This window comes from Glycine max, chromosome 17 (assembly GCF_000004515.6).
Source record: "Glycine max cultivar Williams 82 chromosome 17, Glycine_max_v4.0, whole genome shotgun sequence".
In the NCBI taxonomy this organism is placed as follows: Eukaryota; Viridiplantae; Streptophyta; class Magnoliopsida; order Fabales; family Fabaceae; genus Glycine; species Glycine max.
In genome coordinates this window covers 11,115,583-11,137,632 of record NC_038253.2, presented here as the reverse complement: position 1 = coordinate 11,137,632, position 22,050 = coordinate 11,115,583, and the positions used below count along the sequence as shown (strand labels likewise).

The 22,050-nt window shown below is 33.1% G+C and overlaps 1 protein-coding gene across 1 annotated transcript; it reads right to left on the bottom strand.

The window, feature by feature from the left end:
• Nucleotides 1–6,772: 6,772 nt before the first annotated feature.
• On the bottom strand, nucleotides 6,773–13,624 carry LOC100797916 (NAC domain-containing protein 7). Its single transcript, XM_006600763.4, has 4 exons — nucleotides 12,788–13,624; nucleotides 10,395–10,583; nucleotides 10,012–10,286; nucleotides 6,773–8,098 (listed from the first exon to the last, which is right to left on the bottom strand). The coding sequence occupies exons 2-4, from the start codon at nucleotides 10,552–10,554 to the stop codon at nucleotides 7,433–7,435; spliced, it is 1,101 nt and encodes a 366-aa protein (XP_006600826.1). The 5' UTR covers nucleotides 10,555–10,583; nucleotides 12,788–13,624; the 3' UTR covers nucleotides 6,773–7,432.
• Nucleotides 13,625–22,050: the final 8,426 nt, after the last annotated feature.

The following is a 22,050-nucleotide window of genomic DNA, read 5'->3' as shown; positions in this document are numbered from 1 at the left end:
AATTCATAATATACTTTTATGTATATTTGTATATTATAATAGTAATTTCCAAATCATCATATTTCCCTAACACACCTTATTAAAGAGTATGATGTTAGCAATATTATACTATTACCATTAATTTTTTTTATAGAATACATGAATCAATCTTGCTCAAATTGAATAGAATCACTATTAGTAATTAATTAATATGACTTTTCATATGAATATTTAACAGAATCATATACCCATGCATGATACGAACTCGAGAACATTAGGTAAACTGAAATAATTTTGTGCCTTGATTACACGCTTGATGATACTATTACTATATTAATTTAAAGTGTAGTATTATGCCCTTTAGAAGCATTAAATCCCTAACCTAAACTAGAGCAGAACCATGTCTTCTTCTTTCGAGTTTTTTTTTTTTTAAAAATATTTCATTTTTTTATTAAATTAAAAGCATTTAGATTACTTAGTAAGAAGGATTAGTTTTGTGTGACTTGGGAGCTGAGGGAGATTGAGAAAACTGGGGAACTGAACAAGGACATTGGAATGATGTTATTGTTACCTTGATATAGAGCTGAATAACATGGTCAATGTATAACCAAACTTTTAATAAACGCCACTTATTAAGTCACACGCAGCATCAATGCGCATGACTTGCTTGCTTTGGCTTTAATTTCAGGGTGAACACAAGTCTATAATCTCTCTCTACTCTATTATGCCGAAGAAAACATGTGAAGCAATATTAAGATAAACCCTAATACTAAGGTAGTAGACTACAGCTACAAGTCATTAAGTCAAACGAGGTAAGAAAGAAAGAAACACTTAATAAAGTTATGGTACGGTGCTCCCTCCTCATCCATTTGATATGAGAATCCTTCTGGCAAGCATGCTAAGCTCTTTCACACTCCTCTCTTTCTGTGCAAGTGATATGAGTCTGACTATAAGTTGAAACAAGCATCATGATTAGGTTTATGGGAGCACGCCTAATCATTGTGTCGCGTCATTACTTGAAAGGAATTTAACTTGCTTCTTTAATTGACCCCGACAAAAGAATTTACATCTGTCGCGGATTTTCAATGACAGCCACACAAGTAACTATTCCTTGTCCTTGGAATAGCATTCACATATATGATTGGTCGTTTAAGATTTGCTTTGTTATTGGTATATAAAACCAACAACTTTTGAAAACTCACGTCACTCTTGGTGGAACCTTTTGAATATGAATCCCTCTACTTGGGACCCGGTTATGCTCAAACATTTAGAGTCTGATCGCTCGCACACTGAGTACTCAAACTATACCTGCAAGAGAATGCATGTGCAGCTAGAAGGAGGAATATTTTGGCAGGGATACGTAGCTGAGGAGCTAGCCATCTTCTTATATACACAGGTATGGTCTGAGAATATTGGAGCGATATATATATATATGTGTGTGTGTGTGAGTTAAGGTAATATTTTTGTGATATAAAACGGCATATATATTTGGATTCAGGAATTTCCAATAATATATCAGTATCTTTCCGATACTTCGATATCATAATATTAATATCTACTTTATTTTTTTTAATTCTTAATAGTTAAAGATAAATATCCGAGAATTTATAACACCTTAGATATTCTGTTCAAATCAACTGAATTAGATTTCTTGGGTAATATTTATTTGCAATCAACTGTACTGTTAAATTCGTCAATCTAATTTATCAATACCATAGCAGTTTGGTGACAGTGTTCTTAACTAACGCTCTCATGCATTAGCGATTTGTGGGATATTGGATCTCCGCTAGCTATTACAGTTCAGTTGCTTTTTAGCTATAGTTTTGATTATTATAAACCCATAAACATTTCATTGACATTCTTTATTATTTTTTATTTTTTTCCCTATTTATTTCTTTTTATTACATCATCTTTTTACTTATCATATTTTTAATCTCTTTCTCTGTGTGGGTATCTATATAGCATAGAAGTGTGCATGAAATTCACATTTTTCCCTTTTAGCTAGCTATTACTGCTGTGTTGTTTTTGGCTACAATATCTCAAAGTTAAGGTAATTTGCTTTTAAAATTACTAAAGTATTATATATTTTTTTTTCAAAAAAAATACTTAATTATATGGACTAAGTTGAATTTCAGAAAGTCAACTTTGTTTAGTTTTTGAATTTTATTGCAGTTACAAACCTCCACAAATTTTTTTAATGCTGTAAAATCACTTTAAATTTATTTTACAAAATTAAAGTTGACTTTAAATCCGACGTATACCGGTAAAGTTTTAAATAAAAACAAATACTACTTCAATAATTTTAAAAGTAAACTACCCCATTTTGATCAGCTCCAACCCCTCTTGAATTACATGCATCAACATGCAGACAGTACTGTACTCATCTTATATACTTTTTTTTCTTATCACCCTCTTGAACTATAAGAAATGTGTTGTGCAAAAGTTGTTAGGGTAAAATTTTCCTTCAACTTAAATGTCGCTGTAGTTTGTGATACACGTAGAAGACTTTAACACTTATCCTATCTACCCCTTTAAACTAATTACTCCAATATGAAGAATTCATCTTGGAAAGTATTTAATCGAAATTGTACTTCATGGAATGTTTTGTCTTCTCACACAATTTGTTTTTAGCATTAAGGTACCGGATTTATCTTGTCCTAAAAATTTAATAAATGAACTTGACTTCTGATAGAATGACTCCATTTACAAGTGATCTTGCATATTGGCGAGGTATAATCGAAACTCTGCAATCTCAATAATTACAAGTAAACTTAGGTCCAACTCGTACGATCAACTCAAAAATATTATTTTTGTTGTCTAATATAAACTTGATTTAGTCCAATAATCAAGTGTTAGGTCCATTAAGTTTGTGCTACTACTTTAAAGAAACTTCTAAAAAAGTGTAAAAATAAGTAGAAGTAATCTTTAATTAAAGAAATGTGTAGAACTAAATAGTTGAGACATGTGGGTAGAACTCTCCCTTGAAGTGTGTGAAAACTTTCTTGATGTATGTGGAACTCTCCCTTGAAGCTTATAAAATGGGGAGAGGTTGTCATTTGTAAGTGGATCCAAAAAAAAAGACCAATGAAGTCAACACAAAAATATTTCTCAAGTAATAAAAACTAATCTTCTTTTAAATATTCTCTCCTCCTACATTTATCTCAAATACTTCCTATAACTTTCTCCTTTCCAACAAAGTGGTATCATAGCTTAGGTTCTGATAAGAAATTCCTCTAGAGTTATCGTAAGAAATGGAACGACATCCTTCCAAGTTCCACTTCTAAAGGGGGGCACCTATGACAATTGGAGCATCAAAATGAAAGCCCTTCTTGGAGCACATGATGTTTGGGAAATGGTTGAAAAAGGCTATAAGGAGCCGCAAGATGAGACTTCACTATTCCAAGCACAAAAGAAGACTTTAAAGGATTCAAGAAAGAGAGACAAGAAAGCTCTCTTCCTCATCTATCAAGCATTAGATGATGATGCGTTCGAGAAGATTTCTGATGCAACATCCGCTAAAAAGGCATGGGATAAGCTTCAAACCTCTCACAAAGGAGAAGACAAAGTAAAGAAGGTGTGTCTCCAAACTCTAAGAGGTGAGTTTGAATCCTTACATATGAAAGAGTCAGAGTCCATTTCTGATTATTTTTCAAGAATTCTCACTATTTCAAATCAACTAAAAAGAAATGGTGAGAAGTTAGATGATGTAAGAATTATGGAGAAGATACTATGCTTACTAGATTCCAAATTTGAGCACATTGTTGTGACAATCGAGGAAACCAAAGATTTAGAAACCATGATGATAGAACAACTTCAAGGATCACTACAAGTTTATGAGGAGAAGCATAAGAAGAAGCAAGAGATCACTGAGCAACTCTTCAAGATGCAACTAAAGGAGAAGGAAGAAATTCAAGAAAATGAGAGAAGTCAACGAGACTGAGGTAGAGGTTGTTGTCATGGCCGAGGACAAGTTGGATTTGGCAATAGTGGATGAGATTCAAATTTCATCAACAACAATTACGAGAAAGGAAAATACTCAAGAAGAGAACGTGGAAGAAGCTATGCAAGCACAAAGTATGATAAATCTCAAATCTGAAGCTATAATTGTCAAAAGATTGGCCATTATGCTTCAGAATGTAGATTCACCAAGAATAGAGTTGAGGAGGAGATTAACTATGTGGAGCAAAAAGATGAGAATTTTGAAGCAATGCTCCAAGCACGTGGAGGCAATGAAGGTAGCCAAGAAAACACATGGTACCTTGACACTAGTGCAAGCAACCATATGTTCGGAAAAAAAAAGCATGTTCGTGGATCTTGATGAATCAGTAAGTGGCAATGTTTGGCAATGTTTCATTTGGTGATAATTCTAAGACTCCTGTAAAAGGAAAAGGTAAGATCTTAATTCATTTGAAAGATGGAAGACATGAATTCATATCAAATGTCTATTACGTCCTAGATATGAAGAACAATATTTTGAATTTGGGACAATTACTCGAAAAAGGCTATGATATTCACATGAAAGATTCCAGTCTTTCCATCAGAGATGGGAAAAACAATCTAATCACCAAGGTACCAATGTCAAGAAATAGGATGTTCTTATTGAATATCCAAAACGATGTTGCAAAATGTCTTAAAGCTTGCTACGTTGATGCATCCTGGCTATGGTATCTTCGATTTGGGCACTTAAATTTTGGAGGCTTAAGTTTATTATCAAAGGAGAAGATGGTGAGAGGACTACCCTCTATTAACCACCCTGATAAACTCTATGAAGGATGTTTACTTGGCAAGCAATTCAGAATGAGTTTTCCAAAGGAGTTAAACTCAAGAGCTAAGAAGCCACTCGAGCTAATACATGTTGACGTCTGTGGGCCAATCAAGCCATGCTCACTAGATAAAAATAACTATTTCCTCCTTTTCATTGTTTATTTTTCAAGAAAAACATGAGTCTATTTCTTAAAGAAAAAATCAAAAGTCTTTTCCGCCTTCAAGAAGTTCAAAGCTATAATAGAGAAAGAAAGTAGTCAAAAGATCAAAGCCATGAGGACTAACCAAGGAGGAGAATTCCCTTCCAAAGAGTTCTGTGAAGAGAATGGAATCAGATGTCCCTTAATAGTTCCAAGATCCCCCTAATAGAATGGTGTGACAGAAAGGAAAAATAGAACAATCCTTGATATGGCTCGAAGCATGCTCAAAAGCAAGAAACTACCAAAAGAATTTTGGGCAGAAGCTGTGGCATGGGGAAAGACACCACAAGAAACATGAAGTGGAAGAAAGCTTGGTATCTTTCACTTAAGGGTCTTTGAGAGTATAGCTCATGTTCATGTCTCAAATGAGAGAAGAACAAAACTTGATGACAAGAGTGAGAGATTCATCTTCATCGGTTATGATTCAAGCTCAAAAGGGTACAAGTTGTACAACCCAAAACAACAAGAAGATGGTAATCAGTTGAGATGTGGTGTTTGACGAAGAATGACAATGGGACTTTGAGACTCATGAAAAGGAATACAAATTTTTTCCTCCAATTGAAGAAGAAAAGACACCTCAACATGTTCGGCAAGAGCTCACCCCATCAACATCAACCACTCATGAAGACATTTTGTCATCTCCTGAGAGTGAAATGGTTATGTCACGCACAAGAACCCTCTAAGATCTTTATGATCGAACTGAGAGATTGGATAATATCACACTATTTTGTCTCTTTACAGACTGTGAACCAGTGGACTTTGAAGAAGCTGTGCAAGATAAAAGATGGAGAGATGCAATGGACGAGGAAGTTAAATCCATCGAGAAGAACGACTCATGGGAACTCGTCTCCCTTCTAAAAGGGCACAAGGCTATTGGTGTCAAGTGGGAGTACAAAACAAAGAAGAATGCCAAGGGAGAAATTGAAAGATACAAGGCAGGGCTAGTTGCAAAAGGTTACAATCAAAAGGCTGGGATTGATTATGATGAGATGTTTGCTTCGATTGCTCGCCTGGAGGCTAGTTGCAAGTGCTGTCTGCCTTCTTGAATGGAGTTCTCAAGGAAGAAGTGTATATCGAGCAACCATTGAGATACAAGGTGAAAGAAGAAGGAGAAGACAAAGTTCTCAAGCTAAAGAAGACGCTTTATGGACTAAAACAAGTTTAAGAAGCTTAGTTTGAATGATAAGTCAAGTTTAATGGGTGGTTTTGGATAATATAAACTTGATTTAGTCCATTAATCAAGTGTTAGGTCCATTAAGTTTGTACTATTATTTTAAAGAAACTTCTAGAAAAGTGTAGAAATAAATAGAAGTAATATTTAACTGAAGAAGTGTATAGAACTAAATAGTTGAAAGAAGTGTGTAGAACTCTCCCTTAAAATGTGTGAAAACTTTTTTAATATATCTAGAACTCTTCCTTAAAGCCTATAAAAGGGAAGATATTATCATTTGTAAGTGGATAAAAAAAAGCCAACAAAACCAAAACAAAAGCATTTCTCAAGTAATAAAAATTAGTATTCTTTCAAATATTTTCTCCTCCATTTCTCTCAAATACTTCCTATAATCTTCTCCTTTCCAACAATTTTAACTTGGGTAAACTTAGGCTGGAGTCATACGATCAACTCAAATACTCAGCAGTTTACCAACTTCAAAAATCTTATTTAAAAATGAAAAAATAAAATTGATTAATTTGTTTTCTTTCCGTGCGATTCTTTTTGTGACATTCAGCATTTTCCAATTGTGAAAGCATAAACTCAATATAAATTTTGATTCGAGAGTCTGTCCACTCGAACGAACAAAACTAATGAAAGAAGACACGCGCATATAAAGTTAATGATTTTCAGTCAATTTCAGTGATTTATAATCTCTTTAACTTGGTGTTTGAAATTTCACATCTTATATGCTATACAGAAATTGAACGCTTGCAGAAAAGGCCATATTACAGTCAATTCTAAACTGGCACAGTGGAGGAACGATATATCAGAAGCATGCTTAGTTTAGATTCTCAAATCTCATCCCTCCATTCTTAAACTTCTGGTAGATCCAATCATATATCCAAGTAATTGGCTATTTCAAATACAAACTGAAAACATATGTAACTTTTATAATAAATGCAACATTAAGCTGTAGTGAACAAATCACCTGTAACATTAATTCATAGAACTCTTCCCATCATATAGATCACTTCTTGCTGTAGATCGAGTTGACCTTGAAGCACCAATCTGTTTGCTGTATATAGGCGTGTCTTTTTCAACTGAAGAATTGCAACACTAATGGATACATTTCAGTCCATATACTCCAGCCTCAAGAGGTTCAATACAACTAATGATATATTAAACATTTTAGGTTTATTATGTACAACAACACGGAGCAACACTATGGTCTTTTTCTTTTTTTCCAACATTCACTTGTACGCACTTCCTATAATTAGTATTATGCATCATATGATATCTTATTTATATAGTTACTATATATATGTATAAAAAAAATTCACTTCCACAGGTCAATCTGGTAACTGGAGGTAGACGTTGAAGCATACTCCTGAGAAACTTGCTCCTTTTTGGATCCATTTGCAACCACAGAAACTTGTTCCGTCACATTGAAAATGGGTGCATTGGAATAACTGGTTTCCTTGGAAACGACATCTTGGTTGTTGTGACTGAGCTGAGAAGCAACATATTTGTCAAGTACACGCCAATCTGTGACCTGGTCAACCGCATGATCATTGCTGCCATAGAGAGAATGGTGACTTTGTTGGTTATTGCAATATTGTAACTGTTCTTCCTGAGTGAGTGATGAGAACTGCAAGGTGCTTCCATTGTTGTTGTTGTTGTTGTTGTTGTTGTTTTCATAGCCATAAGGGACAACTGAGCATGCTGATTGAGTAACTTTGGGGCTTTCAAGTTGTGGAAGTTGGAGGAATGCATCGTGGGGAATGTTGTTGTATTGCAATTCCATGAGCTCAGGCTTGCAGCTAGGGTGGTGGTGGTGGTGGTATGATGCATAAGGCAGAGAAATACTGCGCCTGGGGGATTCAAGATCTTGCATGAAGGAAACTTGCTCATCGTACCAACAGGGTGATTGATCATACTCTCCCACTTTCTGCATTGTTGTCATTCTCTTCTTGAACACTCTACACACAACCCAGCCTTCTTCCTGAAACGGTTAAAACGTTAAAAAAAAATTAAATAAACCCTGGCCTGATTTTTTCAACTAAAATTCCACATGAAAGCACAATGTAAAAATTAAGAATGTTGACCTAAATATTTACAGAAGGTATACTTAGGAAATTATTACAAGGTCACAAAATTAGCAACATGTTGGTTTAACTAAATTGGAGGGTTTATTTTTGGGTAATATACGATTATTTTATAACAAATTAATGTATATGAATAAATTTCTGTGAATTATAAGTTGTTCAAATGCATGTAAATTTAAGCAGAATATTAAATTTGCCTAAAACAATTCCCACAGAACTTGAAACAGTCGATTAATGTTGTAAATAAAATGATTAATTAGAGTCCTTATTATTTGTGAAATTGTCGTCTGTCTTTATATTTAACATTATTCGTCTTGAATAAATTTTATAGCAGCACATTGATATTGACTATGAAATGTTTTCGTACCAATTAGACGTTGAAGCATAAATGGGTGGTAAGAGAAAACATCTTAATTTTAATATTAGATTGACAACTGGAATTCATATGGTAGCATTTTAATGAATCGTACATGAGCTAGAAGACAAAATCAACGATCCGTTCTATTTGGATTTATGCTAATACTAGATAACCATTAGGGAGAACAAGTAGCCTGGAAAGGTTGTATGATTCAACCAAAGTTGAGATTTTAGTCCTATTTTTCATCTAAGGCAAGAGCTACACTCGTTATTCTCATATTAGTACTGTGCATTAATCCGGTGGAGAGTATAGTCGCGTAATGCATTATGCGGTGATATTCTTCTGCTATATTTGTATGGAAGGTTAGAATACTCTTAGCACTCTACATATATTTACTTATAAAAAAAATAAAGTCTACATAATCTGCTATTAATTTGAAGTCAATTTAACGCAATTTCCCCCCAATATATACTTTCACAAAAATCCAATATGCAGCTGTGAGTAGTTAATTTTCATAATTTCGTGCGATTTAAAGTGTTTATAAGTTGGTGCAATGCTAGAGTAAAAGGTTTTAGAATTGAATAGAAGAGGTAAGACATAAGAAATTAAATCATACAAATATTTTAATGGGTAAAAATAATTTTAGTCTTTATAAAATATGATTAAATTTGATGTAGCCTTTCAATTTCTTTTGTTGATTTTAATCTTTATAAATTTAAAAATATTTAAAAATAACCCCTGGCATCTCTTACTAATGATATGAGATGCATTTAGACATATTATATATAAACAAGTAGCCTTTCAATTTTTGATATTTTATGATAATTTAAATCATTAAAAAATGGTGGACTATAACTAAACTTACTTATATCCGTAGGATTAGAAATATATTTAAGCTAATATTATGTATAGTTATATGAATTTTGTTTGAGTTCACGCATGCAGTAGAATGTTGTGTGACTTATTAGACAATTTGATGAATACTTGAAAATATTATGAAATAATATCTATTTCGACTAATAGATGAAAACTATATGGGACTTGACAGCATGTACTGAAGCAGTAGAAAATGACAAAACAAAATGCTAAATAAGATTTTTTATTTCTGTAATATTTATATAATTGAATTTATGTTCAGATAATTTATACTTAAATTAAATATAAGACTATATATTTTTATTTATTTATTTATTTATGCTTTAGTCACTTAAAAGTTGATTTCTCAATAAATAAAAATTATAACGACCAATATCCTAATTGGGTAAAAATTATAAATATAATTTATCTATAGAAATCAAACTTAAAAAATGAAAAAAAAAAAGAATTTATTATATCCAAATAAACAAAACTACATGGGTTAAAACCAAACATGCAGATAAATACTTTTGAGATTGAAGTGTTATTTAAACAATTAGAAGGGTAATAGACTAATAGGTGTTAACTAGTAATTACCTGAGAAGTTGTTCCATTTTCATTAGTTTCTAGCCTGTACTCATGCATGATCCAATCAGACTTCTGTCCATTTGGGGCTCGTCCTTTGTAAAACACGAGAGTCTTTCTCATGCCAATGAGGCAATGCTTAGAGTATATTGCCTTGTCTCTTCCCGTGGCTTTCCAGAATCCTGCTTTTGTAGCTCTATTGGTGCGAGTTCCAGTTGGATATTTCTTATCTTTATGACTAAAGAAATACCAGTCACTTTGTTCATCGGTTCCTATTTTGCATAATTCTGTTTACATGAGTAACAAATGTGAGTTTATATACTATATATACTATGATACATGTTCTTAATTGTATGTAATGCTTTGATTAATGAAAGCTTTGTATGAAGAATTACCTTGGAGATCCCATGGTTCAATTTTATAGAGATCGACATCTTTGATGACATCTAGATCAATCCTTTTAGACGCTACCTTTTTCCTAAGGTAGTAACCGACAAGTTCTTCATCGGTCGGATGAAATCGAAAGCCTGGTGGTACATGTGAAAACGTGTTCATCTCCGCTCTTAAAGAATTAAAACCTGTGTCTGAAAAAAATGAAAAAAAAAAATTAACACCTTTCTTGCAAACATGGAGTTTAACATTTTTTTCGTGCATATAATGAATAATATTGCTACCACTTATATTTGAACTTTCACAGTTGATCAGACCAGAAATGATAATCAATATGTCAAAAGTTATACATGCCTGTGCTTTAAAATTTAAAATAATCTTCCAAGCAACAATGTTATGTCAAGTTGCAATATTTGATAACATTAATAGTTTGATTGATGGAGAGAACATGAACAAGCATAAGAACAGCATATAATGATCCAAACTCGTTACTTATATCCTCCTGACAAAACATTAGACATGCTTTGTAATAATCAGAAAAAAGGATTACATTGAGTACCGATAGAGATGAATATAATGAAGGTATAGTCTAATAAGTATAAATAAAAAAGAAAAGGGTTAAAGAAGACAAACGAAAAGTCGAAAAGCAAAGGAAATGAAGAAGAGTAATTCATGTCTTAGACACTACGTAAACCCGTTGCTTTGTTTCAATGTCTAACTAATGAACGTTTTATATTAAGCAACAAGATTGATAAGGAAACCATTATGTTGTACCCATAATCAATAAAAAGACTAGTCAGACTCATGCATAATTCAGCTAACGGAAACAAGTCGAAGATTAAGTTTTCGATAAGTCAGTAAGTATATTAACAAGCAAGAAAGAAAATCTAGGTAAATTATAAAACACGTCCCTTGTAAATTTGAAAGAAAGGGGAAAAGAAAATGAGTAATACAAAATCAATATGAATTAATTGGAAAAATGTACCGGAAAACATAAATGATAACCAAATTATTCCACTGAATTGTTGTGCAATATGTATTTATTATTTAATTAACTATTTATTTGACAACATTATAGTCTTGTACTATCAAAAAGCGATAGATTAAAACGTGTATTGAATCAACAAAAATATTGATGAAAAAGGCCACATCTCGTCCTCCAATATTGTTTGTGCATATATTCAAGTTGGAACTTTTACAATTAATCAATTATATTTATGCCCATTAGGGACTGAATCAGCTGTGGATTATCCTTCTTCGTTTATACTTGGACAATGAGAAAGCACTTCTAAGCATTCCCCGTCTTCGTCCAACAAATCTACCCAAAATTAAACAAGTTCATTGTATAGTATTATGTCATCAAAATTTTCAAAACATACATGGAATTTCTCGTCTTTCCCCACAGTTCACATTTTCAACATCGAATGCGATGCAGCTGGGTTTGATTAATTAGATCCAAGGAATGATCACAGAAAGCAGAAGAAATATAAGAAGAATGAAATGAAAAAGAAACAATACTAAGCACTTAAGAAGGTAGTATCTTTTTAAGCACCCACACCCACACTAATCAAATTCAAGCTATATAGTTGAAATAAAAAAGGAAAAAAAAAACTATCGATGGTCTGAGTAATCGCTTCATGAAAAAGTCATAGGAGATATTCCAGAAGAACTTTACTTGTGAAACCGTTGACTCATTTTCCTTAAAGAAGAAAAACTAAATTAGGTTGGGACACACGGCAGAGAGGACACACTTTTTACAATGCAATTATGGGGTGTTATGAAGAGTAGTGAATGATGTTGTATGCTATAGCACCAAACATTCAGCTTTTCCAGCCTACAAAGAGGTTGATAGAGCACTCAAAGGAAGTCACATTTACATTATGGCCTAATAGCACGACTTAGAAGCTCCTTGTTTAAGCAATTTGAGGAGAAAAAAAAACATCATCAATTACCAGGAACAGTGGTCTGTCCGGTTTGCACTTGGCTATATATGCAATGAGATTTGTATAGTAAGGTGTAAAACCAAAAAGAAAACCGGCGTGAGGGGGTTAAAGCATGATTTGGAGGTTGGTGTCGATGAGATACAAACACCAACCGAACACTGATCACAGTTTCGTCAAAGATTTTATGACTTTTACCATTTGACTTGGGCTTCTCCTTTATTTGTCTTTTCTTGTCGTACTTGTTTGTTAGAAGTTAAAACATAAAATATATCAAAAGATCCACCATTTTCAACACTGCTAATTATTTACATACATTCACATGATAAAATATATTATAGTAAATAACAAAAAAAGCCAAACCCCATATGATATAACAGATCCATGCGGAGAAATATATAAAAAGCACTAGATAAATAGCATGAGCATGTTAAAAAAACTAAGGGTAAAAGAACAACCTCGATATATTTCTCCCTTCTAGGATCGATGTAACAATGTATAGACTCCAAGTAGAATTCCGGTGTGGATCTGATGAAACCAAAAACTTGGTTCGCTGCACTAAATCTTGAGGTGTATAGGGTTTATGAGAATGTTGTTTAAGCTTTCTATCATCAACAACCTTTTTTGTCGTAACTTGGTCAAATGAAATCCAAGTTCCAACAGAACCAGACAAAAAAAAAACAGCACTGAAACAAAGGCAGGGAGACACAAGCGGACAAAACAGACGACAAGAAAAGCAACAAAGTAGAAAAAGGTTTATTCTTTTCCTCGGGAATTGAACTCAATCTCCTCCTTCTTTGTCCTCAAACTGCTTTGCTTTCACCCACTACGTCTTGTGTAGTAGTAATTGCTAGATATCCACAAGAAGAGAGAGTTCCAAATCAAGAAAGAAAAAACCCACAAGAGAAGAGAGAGATCAGATCCCAATGACTATTAATTAAGGAAGAGAAGAGAGAAAAAAAGAAGGAAAAGGAGTAGTTTCAGGAGTAGTAGAGGATGAAACGAAGCAAATATGAGAACCCTAATAAAGCATTTCATGAACCCCTCTTTCTAGAGTTTCTCTCTCTCTATTTGGGTTTGGAGCTAGATTGCTGTAAGCTGAGTGATAAAAGGGTGGCGCTAAAACGGCTTGAGAATGAGAGAGAGAAAGAGAAAGAGAAAGAGATGTCAACCTCTGAGTCCACCCACCAGCAACTGATGGAGACATAAAAGGAATGATGTGGTGTTAACGTTTGAGGTTAACGGGGCCGGAGATCGAAGAGAGAATGCAATTAACAAAGATCAAACCGTGAGGACGAATGGAATGGCTTATTTAAAATACTACATAGATATTGAAATAGTATATCAAATGAATAGAAATTATGATAATGATAGGCAATCGATTAAGGTTTTTATTTTGCTTTGGTTAAGTGGTGACCCATAATGGTTGTAACTTATAATTCTCCCTCCTGCCAAAAGTTACACAATCCCCTTGTCCCCATTATTTCTAATCCATTTTTTCTTAGGAAAAAAAGTAATAAAACGAGAAGGCATTTCTAATACTTTCAGGTATAGCGTCAATAAGGAATTGCCAACAGAGGACCATATACCATATAATAGATTATTACATAGGTTTGAACCGTAAATAGTTGAATCGAATTCCAATTACTCTTCTGATTCCTAGACACTGAGACTATGTTTGGTATGTAGAAAAGAAATTGAGAGGAGGGGAAAAGATGAAAATACTTTAGTTTATTTGGAAGAGAAGATTAGGGTGAAAACGTTTTTAAAAATTATAGGATTCACCTACATTATTTCTTACTTATTTTGATTCGACTCTCTATCTTTTATCTTTTTTTTTTTTATTTCTCTTCAAGCAAACACCCTTCATTTCTATTTTATTTTTCACTTATTTTTACTCATTCATTTTATTTTTATTCATTCTATTTCTCTCCTCTTCACTAAACAACATGTAAGAAATCTCTAATTAAGAAGGGTCGTCCCAAAAAAAAAAAAGATGCATTAAGAAAATTCCAACCCACACTCATGAAAAAAAAGTTGAAATTCTTACCGGATCTTTAACCATTTCTAGCAACCCCCGTTGGCTTTTAATCTTTACTGTCGACGATGTTCCAAATCCGTTTGCTAGTTGAGTCCACGCCGTGTGGTGTACACAGATTTAAAAGGTTTTAGTGTATATAGTAATAATAATAACAATACAGGAATTAATATATGGTTTCTTCACTTCTTCAACATGCGTCACTATGCTTTCTCCTAAAACAATTTACTAATTGTATGATATAATCGTTTATTTATTAGCAACAACAAATTGATCAAGAATAGTAAAAGAGAAGGTTGATCAGTTGAATTAAAAGGTGAACAAAACTTCCAGTACACTCATTGAGACTAAAGTTAATTTATCCAAAATACGTTGTTAAAGAAATCGCTCTTCTTTCCCCCCGATGGGTGTTTCAACTTTAATCATAACTAGTTAATGAAAACACATTCTAGTATGGGGAAGAGAGTGTCTCTTTTAAATTTTTTAAATAAAAAATAAAGAAGTTAAATATAGTTAATAAAAAATGATAAAATAAAAAACTAATAATATAAAGTAGTGAGAAGTTAATATAGGTTAGAAAAAAATTTAAGAAATAATTTAAAGATAAAATTATTCAATGAAATATGAACACCAAATAAAATTATTTTCTTTATTATTAGTATAGATCATAACAAAATGTTAATGAAAATACTCTGGCTTTTTTGTACTTCATATAATTAATTGTTTTGTCATTTCAAAGGAAAAAAATTATAGTGCTAGCAAATACTCACAATGCGGTTGTTTTGTTGTGGTCTGACCATTTTCAACATTTAACATCCTAAAATTGTCGTTGCTTATATATACAAATGTTTATGTACCATCAAACACGAAGTGGAATTATTTTAATTTAATTATAGGTTTCAGGTTTGAGTTATAATTACATAGTTATATTAAATATTGAAAAGGAGAATTTTATTATCTATAATAGTCTTATCGACTTTAGAGGTGACAAAATAAACCAATTTGACCCATTTTGACACACCTCATCACTAACTCGTCAAAAACAAGTGAGGGTGAACTGACCCGTCTTCTAATGATGGGTTAAAGATTTTGGCTCATCCTACTTAAGGGTGGATTAGCGGATTGACTAGTCAGCCTGCCAAAAATAAAAAAATATATATTATTTCATAAAATTAATTCAAATAAACAAATTTTTTTTTAAAGAGGAACAAATTTAATTAAAAACGTAAAGTATATTAATTGTTTATTCAAAATTTTATTTTAATATAAATTTTTCTATAAGTATTAGAGAAATTGAATTTATAAAATAATATAAAAAAATAATAAATATGTATTTTAATTTTTGAACAACACTATAAACTTAAGAAAAAATAAAGTGACAACCCAAAAATACATACTAGTATTTACATTTAAATATATATATATATATATATATATATATGTGTGTGTGTGGTGGGTTGACAGGTTGGGTGTGACACACAATGTGAATTGACATATTGGATTCTCTATCTTATCTCGTCAAATTGATAGCGGGCTGGTACCAACCCGTGTGACCCGACCCATTTTGTCATCTCTAATTGATTTTAATAAGATTGTCTTCGAATGAGAAATACTTATATTCTAGAAAGAAAAAAAAAAAAAAGAAGAAAAGCAGACGTTTATATATTTCCAAATACGTACATTCATTGATTTTCTTAATTATTTCTCTTTATAAAAATATCTAGCTAGGGTTTAAACAAATCTAAGTGTACGTTGCGTAAAGTTAGTTGGTCCACATCTCGCGAGCCCCTGCGCCTGCTGTGTGAAAATGAGGGGTTGAACGAAGCAGTCTTGCAGTTGCTCTTCAAAAAGTGCAAATAAATTGGTAACACACAAGTGCTACATCATTTTAAGGTTTTGAAAAATAATAATAATTGTTTTTCAGTTGCAGAAACAGCACGCGAGCCCTGGTTGGTTGGTCCGCAATATTCTTTTTATTTTTTAAATCTGACCGCAGTGTATATATATTTCTTTTTCCTTTTCTACATTATATTATTAAATAAATAAAATCTGTTGCTAAAGCTTCCTCGAGCTGGGCCCACGAACCGACCGTACGCAATACGATAGGGACACCTCTCCAAATACACCTTCTGGTATAAAGATAATATTAAAAATTCACATTCTTATTTATCAATTCAATGGAGCTTCTCAATCTCAGCTCAGGTTACCAAGCCGAACTCGGCTTCAGCAATGTATTAAGTTCATTGGGTTCAAGTCTTCAAGATCATTGCTAGTGACTCCCAATCCTTTATAGGGTTTGGCGCATTTGGAACATTTTTAAGCTTTTTTTTAAAAAAGTATAATAAAACATAAAAATATATAGTGTATGAATGGATAAAAGTATGCAAACTTAAGTTTAGGTTACTTAATGAATTTGCAAAAGCAATCCAAATCTCACCTTTAATGGAATTGAATTTTGACTTAGTTTCTAATTTGTGTCCTAAATTATTTAAAATGACTATGTTTGCTTCTTTAAATTTTCAAGTTCTCTAATTTACAAAAGTGTTTCGATCAAATTATTTATGTCAAATTGAAACTAACACCGATAATGAAAACTGTCACGATTTGTAAGTGAAATCCATTGGAATTTAACAAAAATTATCTGGTTGAAGTATTTTTTTTTAAAAAAATTAGAGGATTTGATTGAAACATTTGAAAATTTATGAACCAAATTAAATTATTTTAAATAATTTAGGGCCTAAATTAATAATTTGAACATATTTTTAAAAGTAATCAAAGTTTAAAAAATTAAAAAATGTTTGGAGCTCTTCAAACAGAAAAGTAAACGTAGTCTTAGTTTTTATATAAAAAAAAAAAAATATATCATACTTCAGACATGTACTTTGTGAAAGATGAAAGAAAAGTCTAAAAATGCGATAAAGAACGTGTAATTAAAAGAGAAATAGTATTCAAGGGTGATGTAATGTGGTGTAAGTAACAAAAAAGAGAAATAAAGAATGGTAAAACCATTAAAATTATTTTCAAATGTATAAATATTGTTGTTGTGAGACAAATAAACGGTTCAACTAAAAGTAAAAACACGTGCACCGTAGTATATATGCTGTTGAATTACTTGTTAAGTTACTAAGAACATAATAACATTTTAGGGTTGTGGCAATAGCAATGTTTAGAAACATTGAACCATGAAAAGAATGACACGTGTTGCAAGGTGTTTGGTAGTTGTGCATGCCGGTACGTTAAGCCATAGTACTCCGGCTAAAGTGCGAGCGAAAAGAAGGGGAGGAGGGCAAAAGAAAAAGGGTGTGATAAAAGCTAAAGTTAGAGAGTTTAGATTGCACAAGGGTTTGTCTGTAAGTTGAAACTAGCAAAGAAGTGAAGCAAAAGTCTCAGACGTGATCCAAGTGTCATCTTGTCCCCACCATGCCACCAGGGCTACGAGCTATAACCTTCCTTCAACCTCTACTATTATTTTATGTTCTATGTAGTCTTTTCACCTTTGTTTTGATAATAATTTCATATTTTTTTTCGTCATGTTGAGGGTAAACAAACTAGGTTCAAGAAAGCACAAAACACATCAAAATTAATCAATTATACCATCAAATCATCTTTCTTTCTAAAAGTAGTACTGCTAAAAGCCTACGAAAAAGTTTATTTAAAATTTACTTAAACATATTACATATAAGAAGTTCGAACTAGTATATTCTAAGCATTTCAAAATATAAATCAAACTCTTGCATCAAATTTTATTTCTTCCCCCGCAAATCAAACGATATTAACGCAAAAGTAATGGGATTAATTAACAAGTGGAAGGCACCAGAGGTAAAGAGTGGGGGGTCATAGATAATGATTGCTGATATAGACATATTATTGTTTCGGTTCCCCACGTTCAACTGAGGATGGGCAACTCCTCAAAAAGTGTAATATAAAAATTGGAAAAAGCTCTCAATCCCTTTGCTGCATGACCATCGGCCCCTGCCATCTTACTCCAACATTCCGTGGCTTATCCTATACACTCCTAGTTATCAATAAACTTTTTTACTCATCATGATTTTTTCTGACCTTTTTTATCTTCATTTTATTTTTTAATCGACTAATGTGTTACTACAATTTAAAAATTTAGAGAAATGTCTTATACACTTTACATTTTAATCCATTCATATAAGCTTAATTAAGTTGAGTATAAACTCCAAAGGAATGTGAGAGAGTACGTATTATCCTTTTCTTCTCACTATTTTATATGGGATTGTGAAACTTACGGTTTTACCTTACACATAATGTATTCACGGAGAACAAAAACTTAACTCAGATAATTAAATAGGATGTGAGTCCAATAAATTTTTAGTAATTCGTACAGATTAAAAAAGATATTTACGGAGAGAGCCTAGGAATTGTTATTGTATATCCTCCAATGTTGTTAAATAGCGGTTATAACGGCGCCATGACGGTATCGTGTCGTGATTTTTTGGAAAAACGCCACCAAATAGCAGTGGCGTTGCGAGTTTCATATGACGGCGCCATGGCGACCGTCATAGCCTTAACAGTCGTGGTGGAATGACGGTTATGACGGAAGACAACTTTTTTTTTTTTTGAAATTTTTGCAACACAGATTGGGTCGTGTTGGACTAACCCGACCCAACCTTAACCCGATTTTCGCATGCAAAAGGGGATGAGCAGTGCGAGCACGAACGGCAACACGCGAACTCCAGCACGATTAGCGGTACCATGCGAACTCCAACATGACGACGACGACGGCAAACTCCAGCACGACGACAGCACTAGCACCACGTACCAATGACGACGACACCCCGCACCAGCGCACGCGCACGACAAACGGACGGCGACAGCGATGGCGGCAGCAGCGGCGGCGACAATAGCTACCGTCTGTGACCGCAACATGGTTCTGTTTTTTTTTTTTGTTCTTTTTTTGTTGTTGTTTTTTTTTGTACTATTTTTTTTTCTGTTTGACACCCTTTTTTTGGTTCTATAACTGCAACAACAACAAAGAAAAATTAGACAGACCCTGATTGGAAGTATTGTCATACACTTATGGAAGGGGATACAAACACCATTGTTTGTAATTACTATGGAAAAATCACAAAGGGGGAATAACCAGAGCCAAAGAATACTTGATTAGGAAGTCGAGTAACGTTGCATCTTACAAGAAAACTCCACCAAATATAGTCGAAGAGCTAAAGGAATATATGGCTAACAAAAAAAGTGGGACCACTTACAGTAGTTATGGTAGTGGTAATGTGACAAATATAAGAAATTTTGAATTTGGTGAACCAATTGGATGTGATGGAAGTGAAGATGAGTTTGCGGACTCTTGCAATGCTACTGTTTTAGCCGCAAAGACAAAGTCTAGGACTAAAAAAAGACCAATGGACAGATTTTGTAAGAATCCAAAAAATGCAATCAATCGAAGAAAAATGGAAATGTTAAGGCAAATGAACATAAGAGAGTCAATGGATAAGAATGAAGTATTGAAGGTGCATCAATATATTGCTCGCTTTTGGTACCAAGTTGGTTTGTCATTCAACCTCATTAAATTGAAAAACATTGAGAACATAGTTGCAACCATTGGTCAATATGGGCCACATTTGCTCATCCCAAGCTATCATGACATCAGAGTTCCACTCTTGAAGAAGGAAGTTGAATACACTGAAAATTTGATGAAAGGCCACAGGAAGCAATGGGTCAAGTATGATTGTACTATTATGTCTGATGCATGGACTGGTCGAAAACAAAGATGCATCATTAATTTTTTTATTATCTCTCAAGCTGGTACCATGTTTTTGAAGTCTATTGATGGCTCTGATTTTGTAAAGACAAGTGAAAAACTTTTTGAGTTGCTTGATGCTATTGTGGAGGAAGTTGGAGAAAAGAACGTTGTTCAAGTTGTAACTAATAATGGGAGCAACTATGTTTTAGCAAGTAAGTTGTTAGAGGACAAAAGGAAACATATTTATTGGACTCCTTGTGCAGCTCATTGTATTGATTTGATGCTTGAAAACATTAGGAAGCTTCCCTTGATAAAGAATACAATTAGAAGGGCAATTAATCTAGTTGGGTTTATCTATGCCCATTCTAGTACCTTAAGTTTGTTGAGAAATTGTACAAACAAGAGGGAATTGGTGAGACATGCTATTACTAAATTTTCCACTTCTTATTTAACCTTGGAAAGGCTCCACAAAGAGAAATCCAATATTAGAAAGATGTTTATTTCTTATGAATGGATCTTAAACAAGTTATCTAAGGAGCCTAAGGGAAAAGAAGTTGCAAAGGTAGTGCTCATGCCTTCTTTTTGGAATAGTGTGGTTTACACTCTTAAAGTCATGGCTCCACTTATCAAAGTGCTTTGTCTAATGGATGGTGAAAGGAAACCAGCCATGGACTATATTTATGAAGCAATGGACAAGGAAAAAGAAACAATTATCAAGTCTTTCAACAACAATGAAAGCAAGTACAAAAATGTGTTTGCAATCATTGATAAAAGATGAAATTGTTAGCTTCATAGGCCATTGCATGCAGCTGCCCACTTCTTAAATCCAGAGTTCTTTTATGGCAACACTGATTTGGAGTTTGATTTTGAGGTCATTAATGGATTGTTTGATTGCACTAAGAAGTTGGTTCCACAATTTGATGTGCAACAGAAAATTCTAACTGAGTTGCATCTTTACAAGATTGGTGCTGAACACTTTGGTTCTGACTTTGCAATGGCTCAAAGGAAAACCCATTCTCCTAGTAAGAAACTTTTACCAAATGACAAATACAAATGTTTAGGTCACAAACTCCAAATTTGCAAAAGCTAGCTATTAAAATTTTGAGTTTGACTTGCAGTGCTTTAGGATGTGAAAGAAATTGGAGTGTATTTGAGCAAGTAATTATGACAAAACTCTAACTACGCTTTTTAATTTTTATTTAATTTTGATGGTCAAGTTTTATTTGGAGTGTATTTGAGATTGAGATCAACATTTATTTGTTATGTTGTAGATTCATTCAAAAAAAAAGAAATAGGTTTGAGCACAAGAGGTTGCATGATTTGGTGTTTGTCAAATACAACCAACAATTGAAGCAAAGATATAATGCAAGAGAAGAAATTGATCCAATTTCTCTTAATGATATTGATTTGTGCAATGCATGGCTCGTGGGAGAGATGGATGAAGATGATGATAATGATGCTAGAAATGATTTGGTATTTAAAGATGATGATGTACTAAATTGGACAACTGTGTATGAGGCTTCGGGGGTTGGAGAATGTAGGATGTATACTAGGCGGAAAAAAAGGGAAAGAAAGCAACCAACAAGTGCTGCTATTAGTTCTACTGCTGCTGTTGTCCACACTTCTAAAAAATGGGCAATGGTTGTTGGATTTCATCAAGGAAGAAAAAAGCAGTCCAAGAAAATGATGAGGATCTAGAGTTTGAGGAGGATATTAAACTTGAATATGAAGAATAAGAAATCATGGTTAATTTTGAGGCGTTTGATGGAAAAAAAAAGGGAGAGGGAGATGCTCCACTACCTTATGATAACAACGAAGATGATTATGTTGGGATTGGAGAAGATGATTAGAGCCTTAACCTTTACTTTGCACTTTGCATTATGCATTTATCCTTTATTTTGAACTCTTGAATGAGTCTATTTGGTATTGGTACTTGGTTATTGTATGAACTCATGAAACTT

Excerpts from the sequence above, each read along its gene's own strand:
- LOC100797916 (XM_006600763.4), bottom strand. The coding sequence starts at position 10,554 with ATGAACACGTTTTCACATGTACCACCAGGCTTTCGATTTCATCCGACC. Across the intron at positions 10,287-10,394 it reads TGAACCATGGGATCTCCAAG|AATTATGCAAAATAGGAACC; the intron begins GTAATTCTTCAT and ends TCATGTAAACAG. Across the intron at positions 8,099-10,011 it reads AAAATGGAACAACTTCTCAG|GAAGAAGGCTGGGTTGTGTG; the intron begins GTAATTACTAGT and ends TAACCGTTTCAG.